Source organism: Geotrypetes seraphini, chromosome 3 (genome assembly GCF_902459505.1).
Source record: "Geotrypetes seraphini chromosome 3, aGeoSer1.1, whole genome shotgun sequence".
Classification (NCBI taxonomy): domain Eukaryota; kingdom Metazoa; phylum Chordata; class Amphibia; order Gymnophiona; family Dermophiidae; genus Geotrypetes; species Geotrypetes seraphini.
In genome coordinates, this window is record NC_047086.1 from 363,931,937 (window position 1) to 363,946,670 (window position 14,734).

The window sequence follows — 14,734 nt, forward strand, 5'->3', positions numbered from 1 at the left end:
CCCTTTTGAAGCCCTTCCTGCAAAAAGTCCAGGACTACTAAACTTGGACCTCACATGAGCTCTACATCCTTCACTACACACCAGCTCTAAAAGACCTTCCAAACATTGGCATAGGCTGCCACCATGGATGGCTTTTTACATCTGAGCAAGGTGGTAAGAACCACATCTAAATAGCCCTTGCTTGTCAAGGCTACTTGCTCAAGAGCCATGCCATAAGCTCAAAGTGCTCCAGATTCTCTATAGCAGGGGTGCCCAAAAGATCGATCACGATTGACCAGTAGACCTACACCCAACATCCCCACTCCATTGACCAGGCAGCCTCCGCATGGCACTCCAACATCCAATCCCTCTATAATAGCCTCGCCCAGACAAAAACAACCCAAATAATCACCAACAAAGCACCTGCTCCCTGGTACACCAGTGACCTCCGATCCATAAAACGATCGCTGAGGAAAGCAGAAAGGATCTGGGTCAAACACCCGAACTCGGAAACCAAAGCCCACTGGAATAACATATCCATCACCTACAAAGCTACCATCCTAGAAGCAAAAAAGACCTACTACTCTCGCCTCCTACAACTAGCCCCTTCTAAATCCAAACAATTGTTCACCCTCACAAACCAACTCTTCACCAGCGCCCAAAGAAAAAGTCACAACAACCAAACAGAACTTGATAGCGAGACTCTCTCGGACTTCTTCCAGTCCAAAGTACAAACCATCCGAGATAATCTTGACACCAACACCAAACCCACTCCTATTCAGCCCCAACCGATTCCAAATACCCCACCCTCCGCCGCTCTCTCCCAATTTCATATGGCCACTCATGCCGAGGTTCTCGAAACCCTGAGAGAACTCAAACCCTCCAACACCATCCTCGATCCCTGCCCATCCAGCCTCCTGCTGTCCACAGAAGACGCCATGGCAGAATCCATCCTCCCCATCATTAACACCTCTCTAACCACTGGGACTGTGCCCCTCAGCTGGAAGTCAGCTATTATCAAGCCCACTCTCAAAAAACCCACCCTTGATCCTAACGAACCCGGCAACTATCGCCCAGTCTCCAACCTCCCATTTGTCTCCAAACTCCTTGAACGAATTGTGCTCCACCGACTTCACCCCTTCATTGAAGAACAAGCTGCTCTATCCCCTGTCTAGTCCGGCTTCCGAAAAGGCCACAGCACAGAGTCAGTACTCCTTGACATCATTGATGACAGCTGGGCAATACTCGACAAAGGCAGTGATGCCCTACTAGTCCTACTTGACCTCAGCGCTGCCTTTGACACAGTCGACCACCACCTCCTCACATCCAGACTCTATGACCTCGGAATCAAGGACACAGCCCTCCAATGGATCACCTCCTTCCTCCATCAAAGGACCCAGACTGTCCTACTAGGAACACACAAATCTCGCCCCAAGCCTATCAAATATGGTGTTCCTCAAGGCGCCCTTCTATCCCCCCTCCTATTCAACCTCTACATCAGGCCTGTCATTGATATAGCGCAGAAATATAGCATTAAAATCCACTCTTATGCAGATGACATCCAGCTGCTCCTCCCACTAGGCGAGAACCGATCGTCCCAAATTACTAACCTCCAACATTGCCTCTCTGATATGAAAACTTGGATGTCAAACAACAAACTTCAACTAAACACCACTAAAACAGAACTCTTATGGATCAGGAAAAAAAGCACCAAATTCACACATCCTACCCTAGCATGGGACTCCACTCTACTAACGGCAACAGATCAGGTACGCAGCCTAGGAGTAACCTTAGATGGACACCTATCCCTATCTGCCCACATATCCCAAGTAATCTCCACCTCCTTCTACTACCTCCGCCAACTGAAAAGGATCAAACCCTACATCTCCACACCTGACCTCGCCCAACTCCTCTACGCATATGTCCTCTCCAGAATGGATTACTGTAACTCCCTATTTAATGGACTAACCAAAAATAATCTCAAACGCCTCCAACGTGTCCAAAATGCAGCTATCCGCCTCCTACACAACCTCAACTACCATGATCCCGTCTCCCCAGCACTCCGCGCTGAACACTGGCTCCCAATTAGCCAGCGCTGTGCTTTCAAGGCCCTAGCAGTAGCCCACAAGAGAATTTATGCCACCACCCCCTCCTACATAAAATCTAAGCTTCCCATCTACACCCCCACTCGCACCCTCCGCTCAAAATCGGAAATACGCCTATGCATTCCCCCTGGAAGGTCCCTCCTCTCAGAAACTGCCCGCAAACGATCCTACAGCCACTTCATCCCACATCTCTGGAATAAACTCCCCCCCCCAACTCAGGCAACAGAACTCTTTATTGACATTCCGTAAAATGGTAAAGACCCTCCTCTTCAACTAAAGGTCTCCCTCAGTCTACACCCACCCTTAAACCCCACCTCTCTCTTCTCTCCCCTATTTAACTTCTCCTAAATTTCAGTATAGTCCTCTCTTAGTCTGTACTCTGATAAACTGTCTGTACTCTGAAAAATTGTTTGTACCCTGATAAATACTGCACAATCTTGTATGTCCAAGCATCTAAACCTATTGTACATCTTATTTGCCTAATTACTTCTACTGTGTATGTTTACTTGTAGACCGTTCTGAGCTACTGGGAGAACGGGATATAAATCTAAATAAATAAATAAATAAATAAACGCGAGTGGATCGCGGAACCCATCTCGGGCTCCATGATAGACTCGCGTTGCCTTCCATTCTACCTGCTTCCCAACCTTGTGAAGAGGACACTGAAGTGCAGGGCCGACCAACCTTCCTCACCCGACATCAATTCTGACATCGGAGAGGAAGTTCTGGTCCAGCCAATCGCTGCCTGGCTGGCCCGGAACTTCCTTTCCGACGTTAGAATTGACGTCGGGTGGGGAAGGTTGGTTAGCCCGGCGCTTCAGCGTCCTCTTTACAATAGCGACCTGTTCCCCGATTGCGGCAGCGGTGGCTTGGGGGAGGGCAGGGAGGGAGAAAGAAAGGGGGTCAGGAAGACAGACAGAAAGGGAGCATGGAGATAGTGGTCTGTACAGAGGTCTGTTCTGGTTTTTCGATGCAGCATGAACGAAGGTGTTGGTGAGGGTTCTTGGCTTAGAATGCCTAAGACCAAAGAGAACTTGAGCTCATCCAGCTCCTGCAGTGACTCAGATGATAGACGCGAGAGGAAGAAGAGAAAGAAAGAAAGAACCTCCTCCAGCTAAAACTAAGAGAGAGAAACAGAAAGTTGCAAAGGAAATAAAGGCTTCCACTAAGAATCCACAGGAAGACAGTACTGAAGGGAACATGTTTCAGGATTGCTTTATTTCTTGATCAGTAAAACCAGGTGAAGGAGCAGACCCCAGATATTGATACAGCAATCAAGAAACTGACGAGTAGGGCACCTCAAAAAGAAGGGAGGAAACCATACACAAGACTGTTTTGTTGTGTACAACCTTTTAAACTATTAAAATATTGTTTACCTCGGGGGGGGGGAAGAAAGAGAATATGGAGAAAGAAAGACAGGGAGACGGAAAGAAAGAAAGGGGGCATGGAGAGAGAAAGAAAGAAAGGAGGCATGAAGAGAGAAAGACAGAAAGAAAGAAAGGGGAGGGGCAGGGAGAGAGGAAGAAAAAGTTGGGGGAGGGAATGAGGTCTGGAGAAGAGGAAGCATACAGGAGGTTGAAAGAAGGGAAGAAATATTGGATGCACAGTCAGAAGAAGAAAGTACAACCAGAGACTCATGAAATCACCAGACAACAAAGGTAGGAAAAATGATTTTATTTTCAATTTAGTGATCAAAATGTGTCCGTTTTGAGAATTTATATCTGCTGTCTATATTTTGCACTATGGCCCCCTTTTACTAAACCTCAATAGCATTTTTTAGCGCAGAGAGCCTATGAACATCGAGAGCAGTACAGGGCATTCAGTGCAGCTCCCTGCGCTAAAAAAACGCTATCGTGGTTCAGTTTTAAAGGAGGGGGGAATATATTTGTCTATTTTTGTATAGTGTTACTGAAGTGACATTGCATAAAGTCATCTGCCTTGACCTCTTTGAAAACCCATGGAACATAAATGATAATTAACATTTTCTCTGTGTACAGTGTGCTTTGTGGGGGTTTTTTAAATTTTATTGTTGGTAGATCATTTTGGTCATTTTAAAAGTAGCTTGCAAGCCCAAAACGTGTGGGCACCCCTGCTATATAGGAACCAGTTCCTGAGTGATTTAATCCACTTGGACTGGCAGTCTGAAACCTTCGTCCCTCTGGAGATATACTATTTATTTGATATTTTAGCCCATCCTCCCAAAGGAACCCAGAACAGGTTACAAATCAGGAACTCAAACATTTTCCCTATAGATCCACATATCTGCAAGGTCAATCAGATGCTATCAAAACTACTAATCTGGGATAGATCACAATCCTGCAGATGACTCGACCGAGCATGAGCCATGAGGGAAACACATACAAGAGCTCGTTCTCCAACTACAATTGGAGTAACGCATCCAATTCTTCACTTTCATGCTCAAATCTGCGGCTATAGAAGCAAAAGCATCTTGGCATTCACTGCCGTGGCCATCAGATCCATCTGTGGAGGCCTCCACCGTCGAACTATGGCATTGAATACCTGTGAAGACCGTGACCATTCCCCCAGGTTGAGAGTCTGCCAACTGAGAAAGTCAGCCTGCACATTTCCCACCCTTGCCACGTGCATGTCAGAGAGCCTGAAAATGAGCTTCTGCCCACCGAAGAGGAACTGAGCTTCTAGAAGTAACTGGGGGTTTCAGGTGCCTCTTTGCCTGTTGATATATGCTACTGCTGTCGCATTGTCTGAGAAGACTGGCTGCCTTGCCTTCCAGAAACTTCTCCAGTGCCAGAAGTGCTAGATGAATAACTAATCTGCAGGCGATTTATAGACCACTTTCACTGAAACAAAGTCCCAATATTCCTGGACTGGGCATCCGTTGCAATGACCCCTCTCAACTGAATAGGCTGGCATCGGTTGTTAGTACCACCCAGGAGAAGATGCAAAGAGACATGATCCTGGAAATGGCAGCTATCTGCAGCCACCACTGTAGGCTGCTCGTCATTGTAGGTAGCCAGGAGAGCAGCTGATCTAGCGAGTCCTTATGATGGGACCAGCAAGTGTCTTGGAGGGGTCTCATGTGCGCTCTGGTCCAAGGAACCTCATCTATGGTCACCGCCATCGATCCTTGCACCTGTAGATAATGCCACTCCATGGGAGCCAACTTCTGTAGCAGCTCCAAAATCTGCTTCTGGAGCTTCAGTATGCATAGCTCTGGAAGAAACACTTGGCCCAGGGCTGTGTCGAACAAGACTCCCAGATACTCCAGGCACCAAGTCAGCTCTAGAAATCTCTTCTTTAAGTTGACTATGAGCCCCATTCTTGGAGGAGTCGCACCACTCTCAAAACCACCAACTCACCTCCCTCTTTGTACAGAGCTCTGTAAATATGGGTGCACCTAAATCCCAGCTTTGCTAAGGTGCACTACTACCACCACCACCACGGTAAAGGTGTAAGGTACCATGGCCAGGCTGAAGGGGAACATGGAAAACTGAAAATGCTGCTCCAGCACATGAAATTGTAAAGTACCTCCTTTGAGCTGGGAAGATGGGAATATGGAGATACCTCCCTCGATTTGACAGAGGCCTAAGAAACTTCCTCCAGCACCGCTATGACCAACTGCACTGTCTCCATGCAGAAGTGTGGTACCTTCAGTGCTGCATTGACTGACTTGAGGTATAGAATCAGCCTCCAGTTGTCTGAGCCTCTCGTTGGTACAATGAAGTATATGGAATATCTCTCCGAGCCCAAAAAGCCAGTAACTTTTGTACCATAGAACAATGACTCAACTCAGTCCTGGAGTACCCCCTTGCCAATCAAGTTTTCAGGATATCCACACTGAATTTGCATAAACTTGATTTGCATACACTGTCTCCATTATATGCAAATTTCTTTCATGCAAATTCATTGTGGATATCTTGAAAACCTGACTGGTAAGGGGGTACTCCAGGACCGAGTTGAGAAACACTGTCATAGAGCGAATGTTAAGGGCTCTCTGGTCGATCGGAGAATTACCCGGTAACTAAGCGGTTTGGTGGGGGGAGGGGGGCACAGGACTCAATTTTGTATCCCCTCCTGGACAACATCTAGAACCCAGCAGTCTGCACCAATCTGAGACCAGACCGACCAAAAGGTCAACAGCCTGCCACCTATCTGGGGGAGCTTGACCCTTGACCTGGTGTCATAGTGCTTTCTTAGGGGCTGCTGAGGAGCGAAAGCCTGGAATTTGCTGTCTCCTGCCTCCACTGAATCTCCAATGTGGTCTCTGAAAGGGTCTCTGCATCACTTGACCTCCTATACATGCACAAAATTTTCAGGAGCCTCGAAAACTACCTTGTCCTGAACTCCGGGTCTGTTTTTCCAGCAAGGACTTGGGGAGACAGTCCAACGTACTGGCCATCAGGTAATCTTGGCCCTTACAAAACAGCATCTGCCCCTGGAAGGGAAACTAGCTCAGCATAGCTTTAAAAGGTAGAATCTCCTACTCACTGCCTGATCCAGAGTATCTGTCAGGTGGAGATAGCATAGACCAAGACCTTGCTCATAACTAAGATCATACAGAGCATCTGCAATATAGTTCACCCCAGAGAGGAGACTTTGGGGGTCTTCCTCATCCTTCGGGTCAGAGGACCAAGACAAGTGAGTATGACAAGCACATGTCAAAAAGGAAGAGGAAGCTACTGCTTTAATCCCTAGGGCCAAAAACCAATACATTTTTGGAGGGTCCTGGATAAGGGTCTCTTCCCCTGGGAATGCACCTGCTGCAGATCCCCAGTCCTGGAAGACTCAGAGGAGGCTGAGCCAGAGGCACCCGCCCCTCCCCCATATGATCCGTTGCACACAAGACATGGACGCTCGTCAGCCGGTCATCCAGCACAAATATGGCATGATATGGGGTAAACAGGCCCGAGAAGGATGAGAGGGAGAAATGTTGGATATGGTGGTGGAGAGGGAACAGTGATAGATTAAAGGGGATGCAAGGGGAGGAATGTTGGACATAGTGATGGAAGTAGAGGTGTGGCATGGTGCTGGAGAGGGGTGACAGGAGAAATTTTGGACATGGTTGGGTAATGGTGAAAAATACAGCACATGATCTGGGTGATAAGAGAGGGAGAAATGTTAGATGTGGCAGTAGAGGGATTAGGAGAGATGCACCTTGGATCTCTTTCCCCACTCCATGTACACGGTGGGAGGGGAACATAGAATGGTGAGATGAAGGCAGGGAGATGGGCACAGGGGAAATACTAGAAAGGGAAGTATAAGAGATAGAGAAGGAAGATGCTTAACTTGGGGAACAATACATATACAGAGATAGAAGAAGGATGGTGAGCATTGAGAAAGAAGAAATGTCAAATGGGCAGGAGACCCTGGCAAGTGAGTTAAGAGAAGACAAAACAAAACTGAGACCAGCGCCTTAGACCAACATGATTTGAAGAATAAAATGATGAGACACCAAAAAGGTAGGAAAAAACTTTTATTTTCTATTTTGTGATTACAATCTATCAGATCTGAAATATGTATCCTGCTAGAGCTGATGTTAGACATACCTGGGGACTGCAAAGCCCAGGCCTGCTTCTTTAGCTTCCAGCTGGCTTAGGGTTCTCTCTGACCAAGGGGCAGTTGCCCTAGGTGCACTCCCCTAACACTATTTCTGTAATGTGTGACTGTGGTATTTTGTTAGCATGATTTTTCTGTGTAGCATTCTGTAATAATTTGGCTTATTCAGTTTTCTTGATAGTGGAGGGGAGGACATGGGTTTGTTGATTCTTGCTGTGTATTATTTGTGTTTATAAAATGACAATTGTACAGAATATTGTTTCTTTTTATACTTTAATAAAATAAGTTCAGTATAAAATCATAACTATTTGAGATTTGTGCAGATGGGATCAGATGGCTTGCAGGGATGGGGACAAATTTTTTCCCTGTGTAATTCTCTAGTTTGAAACATGCTTGACAGTTTTCTGCAAGCAACTTACAAGTTGAGATACAGAACCCTATCACAGGACCACTACACATTTTGAACTAGAAATACATAATTACAGACATAAGATTTACTTTAATGGCTAAGTTTGCAATGGATGTGTCAATTAAACATGAGTAAGCTGTTAAAAAAAAAAGTCAGCTAAAAATGAGTACACATCACATGATCACTCAAGATTTCTGCAAGTTCAATATTTTTTCATTCCCCAGATTTCCTTCTGCTTTAGCTTTGCACAAAAGCAATAAAAAAAACAAACATATATACTGCATCCTGAAGTTGTACTTACTCCCTTTTCAAGGTTTTCATGTTCCAAAGTGAAAGATAGCCATCAGAAAACCCCACAGCCAGGTGATTTGTCCTGCTAATGTAGCAGAGAGTAGACACCCTTGTACCAGAAGGGCTCAGTAACTGAAGACAGAGGTGTCGCCTCTCTCTGGTCACAGCTTCTCTGATGCGAGGGATTTCAGCAGGGATTCCAGTGATCACTTCCAGATCTGTACATAATCAAGGACGTTTAAAGCATCAAGCATGGGGCAAAATAATCAGGTAAAGCCTACAGCTACATCATGCATAATAAAATTAAATTTGTTTACATAATTCCCTAAAGCACCAAGTGTAAGCACTGTACCATGTTCTAAAATCCCATTACACTGGAAAGGAGTAGGGAAATCGCAAATGACTTGGAGAAAAGTAAGCATTTTGCAAAGTTTATTCCTCATGCTTTTCAATAAAAATTCACTAAAGTTTCTTAACTATAGGGTGTTTGCTAAAGATGGTTTAGTCGAACAAGTCATGTTACCACACACAACTGAATGGAATCTAAACTGACAAGGGATCAATACTACTCTTCTATTTTGGAATGGATAGCTAACTCAAAACTACCGTTATATACTCAAATATAAACTGAGATTTTGGGGCAAAAAATTGGCCCAAAAATGGGGGTTTCCGTTTATATTTGAGCAACCACCCAATTGATGGCACAGCTGTCCTCCATTCAACTCCTGATGACCACCAGGGCGGTAATCTTCAATAAAGCAATTCCCCCCTTCCTGCATGCACAAACTCCTGCCGCCGCCACCTACCTCCATGCATGCCCCACTCCCCGACATCACGTTTACCATTAGCACTGGAAACCTGCTGCCGTCGTCAATGCTATATTCTGATCCAGTGCAGCGCTTTGAGCATCTGTGCATGCTCAAAGCCTGCCAGCTCCTGCCCTCTCCAAGATTCTCAGAGAAGGCAGGAGCAGGCAAGCATTGAACATGCACAGATGCTCAAGGCCCCACACTGGTTCAGAATACAGCATCGATGGCAGCAGCAGGTTTCCAGTGCTAATGGTAAGTGCGATGGGGAGTGGGGCGTGCATGGAGGGTGGTGGCGGCGGAGGTTTGTGTGCATGGAGGATAGCACATTTCGTCAAAGAAGAGTCAGGGAAGCTGCATCAGGGGCCCTCTGAGCGCAAAAACTTTGGTTTTGAAAAGCAAGAGGGTGAGTGGCGCTTCAGGATTATTGTGTGGAGAAAGGGGAGGACGACGACAGACACTGGATAGAAGACAGGGGGAGAGAGAGACAGGGGAGAGAGAGTGGGAGCAGACGCTGAATGGAAGACAGAGAGAGTGTGGGAGCAGACGCTGAATGGAAGACGGGGGAGAGAGAGAGGGGGGAGCAGACGCTGGATGGAAGACGGGGAGAGAGAGGGGGGAGCAGACGCTGGATGGAAGACGGGGAGAGAGGGGGGGGAGCAGACGCTGGATGGAAGACGGGGAGAGAGAGGGGGGAACAGACGCTGGATGGAAGATGGGGGAGTAGACGCTGGATGGAAGATGGGGGGAGCAGATGCTGGATGGAAGATGGGGTGAGAGAGGGGGGAGCAGACGCTGGATGGAAGATGGGGGAGCAGATGCTGGATGGAAGATGGGGGGAGCAGATGCTGGATGGAAGATGGGGTGAGAGAGGGGGGAGCAGACGCTGGATGGAAGATGGGCGAGAGAGGAGGGGAGCAGACGCTGGATGGAAGATGGGTGAGAGAGGAAGGAGCAGACGCTGGATGGAAGACGGGGAGAGAGAGGGGGGAACAGATGCTGGATGGAAGATGGGGGAGAGAGGGGGGAGCAGATGCTGGATGGAAGATGGGCAAGAGAGGGGGGAGCAGATGCTGGATGGAAGATGGGGGGAGCAGACGCTGGATGGAAGATGGGGGGAGCAGACGCTGGATGGAAGATGGGGTGAGACGGGGGAGCAGACGCTGGATGGAAGATGGGCGAGAGAGCGGGGAGCAGATGCTGGATGGAAGATGGGCGAGAGAGGGAGGAGCAGACGCTGGATGGAAGATGGGCGAGAGTGGGAGGAGCAGACGCTAGATGGAAGATGGGCAAGAGAGGGGGGAGCAGACGCTGGATGGAAGATGGGCGAGAGAGGGAGGAGCAGACGCTAGATGGAAGATGGGCGAGAGAGGGGGGAGCAGACGCTGGATGGAAGATGGGCGAGAAAGGGGGGAGCAGACGCTGGATGGAAGATGGGCGAGAGGGGGGGAGCAGACACTGGATGGAACACGGGGGGGAGAGAGAGAGAGAGAAGGGTTGCAGATGCTGGATGGAACACGGGGAGAGGGAGAGAGAGAGAAGAGTTGCAGACGCTGGATGGAACACGGGGAGGGAGAGAGAGAAGGGTTGCAGACGCTGGATGGAACACGGGAAGAGAGAGAAGGGGGAAGCAGACGCTGGATGAAGTGGGGAGGAGAGAGACAGCACATACTGGATGGAAGGAGGGGATAAAGTTAAAAGGGTATATACTAGATTGGGGGAAGAGGTTAGAGTTAGTGAGAGGAAGGGGTGAGGGAAAGAGGTGGCAAGCTGTAGGGAGACAATGAAAAGAGAGAAATTGAAGACTGTGTATTCAGAAGGCCAAATGACGCAAAGACCCTTTCAGGGATCACATCAGATTCAGTGGGGACAAGAGAAAGCAAGCCTCAGGCTCTCACCCCTCACCAGCCCCTAAGAGACCAGAGGCTGAGCTCCTCCAGATAGTGGACAGGCTGTTGGCTTTTTGGTCGGTCTGGTCTTGAGATTGGTGCAGACTGCTGGGTTCTATACATAATCTAGAAGGGGTACAAAATTGACTTCTGTTGTTCTCCCCCCCTTCCCCCCGGCTAGCATCTCTGGTCAGCTGGCTGGAGACAAGCCCTCCAAAAGTTCAGACTACTAGTTCTGCGAACCATATAGCCAGTCCGAGACACAGCCTTGGGCTTGGGCACATACTCTATATACTTCATTGTGCATAAGACAGGCTCAAGATAACTGCAGACCAATTCTAGACTCTGTGACTCTGAAGATACTGCACTTCTGCATGGAGAACATTTGTTTGGTCATAGCAGAATTTCTTGCCTTCCTCAATCTGATGGCCTATCTTCACATTCTAATTTTCCTGGCACACAGGAGGTAGTTGTGATTTCATGTGCTGGAGCAGCATTTTCAGTTCTCCTTCAGCCTGGGAAGGTAACAAGCTAGCACAGTATAGTCTGCAAAAGAGAAGGGCCTCGATTCTTATAGCCCTTCACCACTCTAAGATTAAGCCAGGAAGCCTATAAATGAGTTCAAGCATTATCCTAAACTCCTATCCACCCACACTATTTCCCAAAAAGCACAGTTACTTACTGTAATAGGTATTCTCAACATGTGGGTGACGTCACCGACGGACCCCCTAGCGGATGCTTTCGCAAGCAGACTTCCTTGAAGACCTTCAAGCTTCTGATTGGACCACGCATGCACGAGTGCCCCGCCCGTCCGACCTATGGCATGCATCTCCTCAGCGTGGCCTCAGTTCAGATAGCTAGCAAAGAAGCCAACCATGGGGAGGTGGGTGAGTTGCAAAAATATCTGCCTGCTTTCCCTGGATAGCACCTGTGACGGTAAGTAACTGTGCTTTATCCCAGGACAAGCAGGCAGCATATTCTCTACATGTGGGAGACCTCCAAGCTAACCAGAATGGGATGGAGGGAGAGTTGGCAATTTAGGAGAACAGATTTTGCAAAACTGACTGGCCAAAATGGCCATCACGCCTGGAAAAAGTATCCAGGCAATAGCGAGAGGTGAAAATATGAACCGAGGACCAAGTGGCAGCCTTACAGATTTCCTCAATGGGAATCGAGCGAAGGAAAGCAACAGACGCCGCCATTGCTCTGACCTTGTGGCCTGTGACTCGACCCGGCAGGGAGAGACCAGCCTGAGCGTAACAGAAAGAGATACAAGCGGCCAACCAGTTAGAAATGGTCCGCTTAGAAACAGAGTGACCCAAGCGATTAGGACCGAAAGAGAGGAACAGCTGGGGAACAGAACGATGAGGAGCGGTGCACTTCAAGTAGAAGGCCAGCGCACGCTTACAATCAAGAGAATGCAGAGCCACTTCTCCAGGGTGAGAATGGGGCTTCGAAAAAAACACAGGAAGAACAATAGATTGGTTGAGGTGAAAATCAGAAACAACCTTAGGCAGGAACTTAGGATGGGTACGGAGAACCACCTTATCATGATGGAAGACAGTGAAGGGTGGGTCCGCCACCAAGGCTTGAAGCTCACTGACCCGACAGGCAGAAGTGAGGACAATAAGAAAAACAACCTTCCAAGTGAGAAACTTCAAGTGAGCCCGCACCAGCGGCTCGAACGGGGGTTTCATCAATTGAGCAAGGACCACGTTAAGATCCCAAACCACAGGAGGAGGTTTAAGGGACGGATGAACGTGGAAAAGGCCCTTCATGAAACGGGAAACCACAGGATGAACTGAGATAGGCTTCCCGTCAATCAGCTGATGAAAAGCAGCAATGGCACTAAGGTGAACTCGAACCGAAGTGGACTTGAGTCCAGCACCAGATAAGTGTAACAGATAATCCAGGACAGCCACCAAGGAGGCAGAGAGCGGCTCCTGCTGACGAGTAGCACACCAAGAAGAATAGCGGGTCCACTTCTGATGGTAACACTGGCGAGTGAACTCCTTCCAAGATGCCTCCAGGACGTCCAGCACAGGCTGGGAGAACTGGAACAAAGGCATTAAGTCTTGAGGAACCAAGCTGCTAAGTGCAGAGACTGCAGGTTGGGATGAAGCAGAGAACCCCGACTCTGCGTAAGCAGAGAAGAAAAACAGGCAGAAGAAGAGGCTCCCGGGAACTGAGTTGCGACAGAAGGGAGAACCACAGCTGTTGGGGCCACCGAGGAGCTATCAGAATCATGGTGTCACGCGTGGACTTGAGCTTGACGAGTTTTCAGAATCAGAGGGAATGGAGGGAACATATACAGAAACAGGTTCGTCTAATCCAGCCGAAAGGCATCCACCTCGATCCTGAGCGGGGTGTAAACCCTGGAACAGAAGCGGGGCAACTTGTGATTGAGAGGGGACATGAACAGATCTACATCCGGAGTCCCCCAACGCGGAAAACATAGAACTGTGGCCACGCTGAGGAGATGCATGCCCTAGGTCGGGCAGGAGGGGCACTCGCGCATGTGCGGTCTAATCGCAAACTTGAAGGTCTTCAAGCAAGTCTGCTTGCGAAAGCGTCCGCTAGGGGGTTCCATCAGTGACGTCACCCACATGTTGAGAATATGCTGCCTGCTTGTCCTGGGATAAGAAAAGCCCTCCCTCCATACCAGAATTCTACTTAAGTAAGGTTACAGATGTAGTCTGTTTAATATCATACTCCTAGCCCTCAAAGATGAAGTCTGAATATATTCTAGCAAGGATTTCCCAAAATGTTTTCTACGCTTTAAAGATACGTTCATCTCATGCACTTTCTCATATCAATGTGGATGTCTCCATTGCCAAAAGAGAGGGCATCCTTACCTAGCCATGTAAAATACATTTTTCCCCCCACAATAACTCATGGCCTTTACCCTCACCTAATAGAAGCTCCCCATGATTTAATATAACTATCTCAAATGTGAATCAAGCCTGTGACCTCAATACCTTGGTCTTAAAGGCAAAGGTCTTGGGTCTATATGCTCAAAATGAATATTAAACCTGTTTAGCATCAAAGTATTGCATCTATCAATGCCCAAAATGCAAATCGCAGACTTTTACGTGGTTTGTAACAGCCTCTGATAATCGTATGCAAATAGATTACAACAAGCTCATCAATATTAAAATGAGCACTCCGATCGATGCACAAAATGAAGCACCAGTTTTCAGCGCTCCAAAATCTGACAGGTCTGGAAGTGCCAGTACACTTCTCCCTCCGAATCCGTGGGGTTAGTACTTGCAAATTCGGTTATTCGCGATTTTTTGCTTTCTATTTTTTTAAAGGCTGAATCTGATCCATCTCTGCGTCCCGGACCTCTCCAGACCTTACCTGGTGGTCTAGCGGTGACACGAGGCAGGAGTGATATTCCTACGCTCCTGCCCCATGCAGATCCGTCATCAAAAATGGTTGCCGTGAGTTCCCGTTATCTCGTGGAGTAGAGGAGTAACGTGATCATATTTCTTTGTCTTGTGTATGAGTTTAATGGCAGTATTTTGCAAGAGTTGCAATCTGCAGATTTCTTTTTGTTCTATGCGGTGATATAAAGAATTACAGTAGTATATGTGAGAAATGAAAAGTGAGTGAATCAAAATTTTAACAGAAGAAAGGTTAAAAAGAGATGTTATGGATCATATTAATCCGAGTTTGTAGAAACAATGTTTAGTACCAACACCGATTTGGTCATGATAA

The 14,734-nt window shown here is 47.7% G+C and overlaps 1 protein-coding gene across 2 annotated transcripts in view; it reads right to left on the minus strand.

Annotated features, from left to right (window-relative positions):
• The window catches only part of AHCTF1 (AT-hook containing transcription factor 1), a 368,321-nt gene that overhangs the window by 288,545 nt on the left and 65,042 nt on the right, over positions 1–14,734 (minus strand). For both annotated transcript variants that reach the window (XM_033936331.1, XM_033936330.1), the window contains exon 5: positions 8,330–8,537. In XM_033936331.1, coding sequence (XP_033792222.1) covers positions 8,330–8,537 — 208 coding nt within the window. The remainder of the gene's footprint in view (positions 1–8,329; positions 8,538–14,734) is intronic.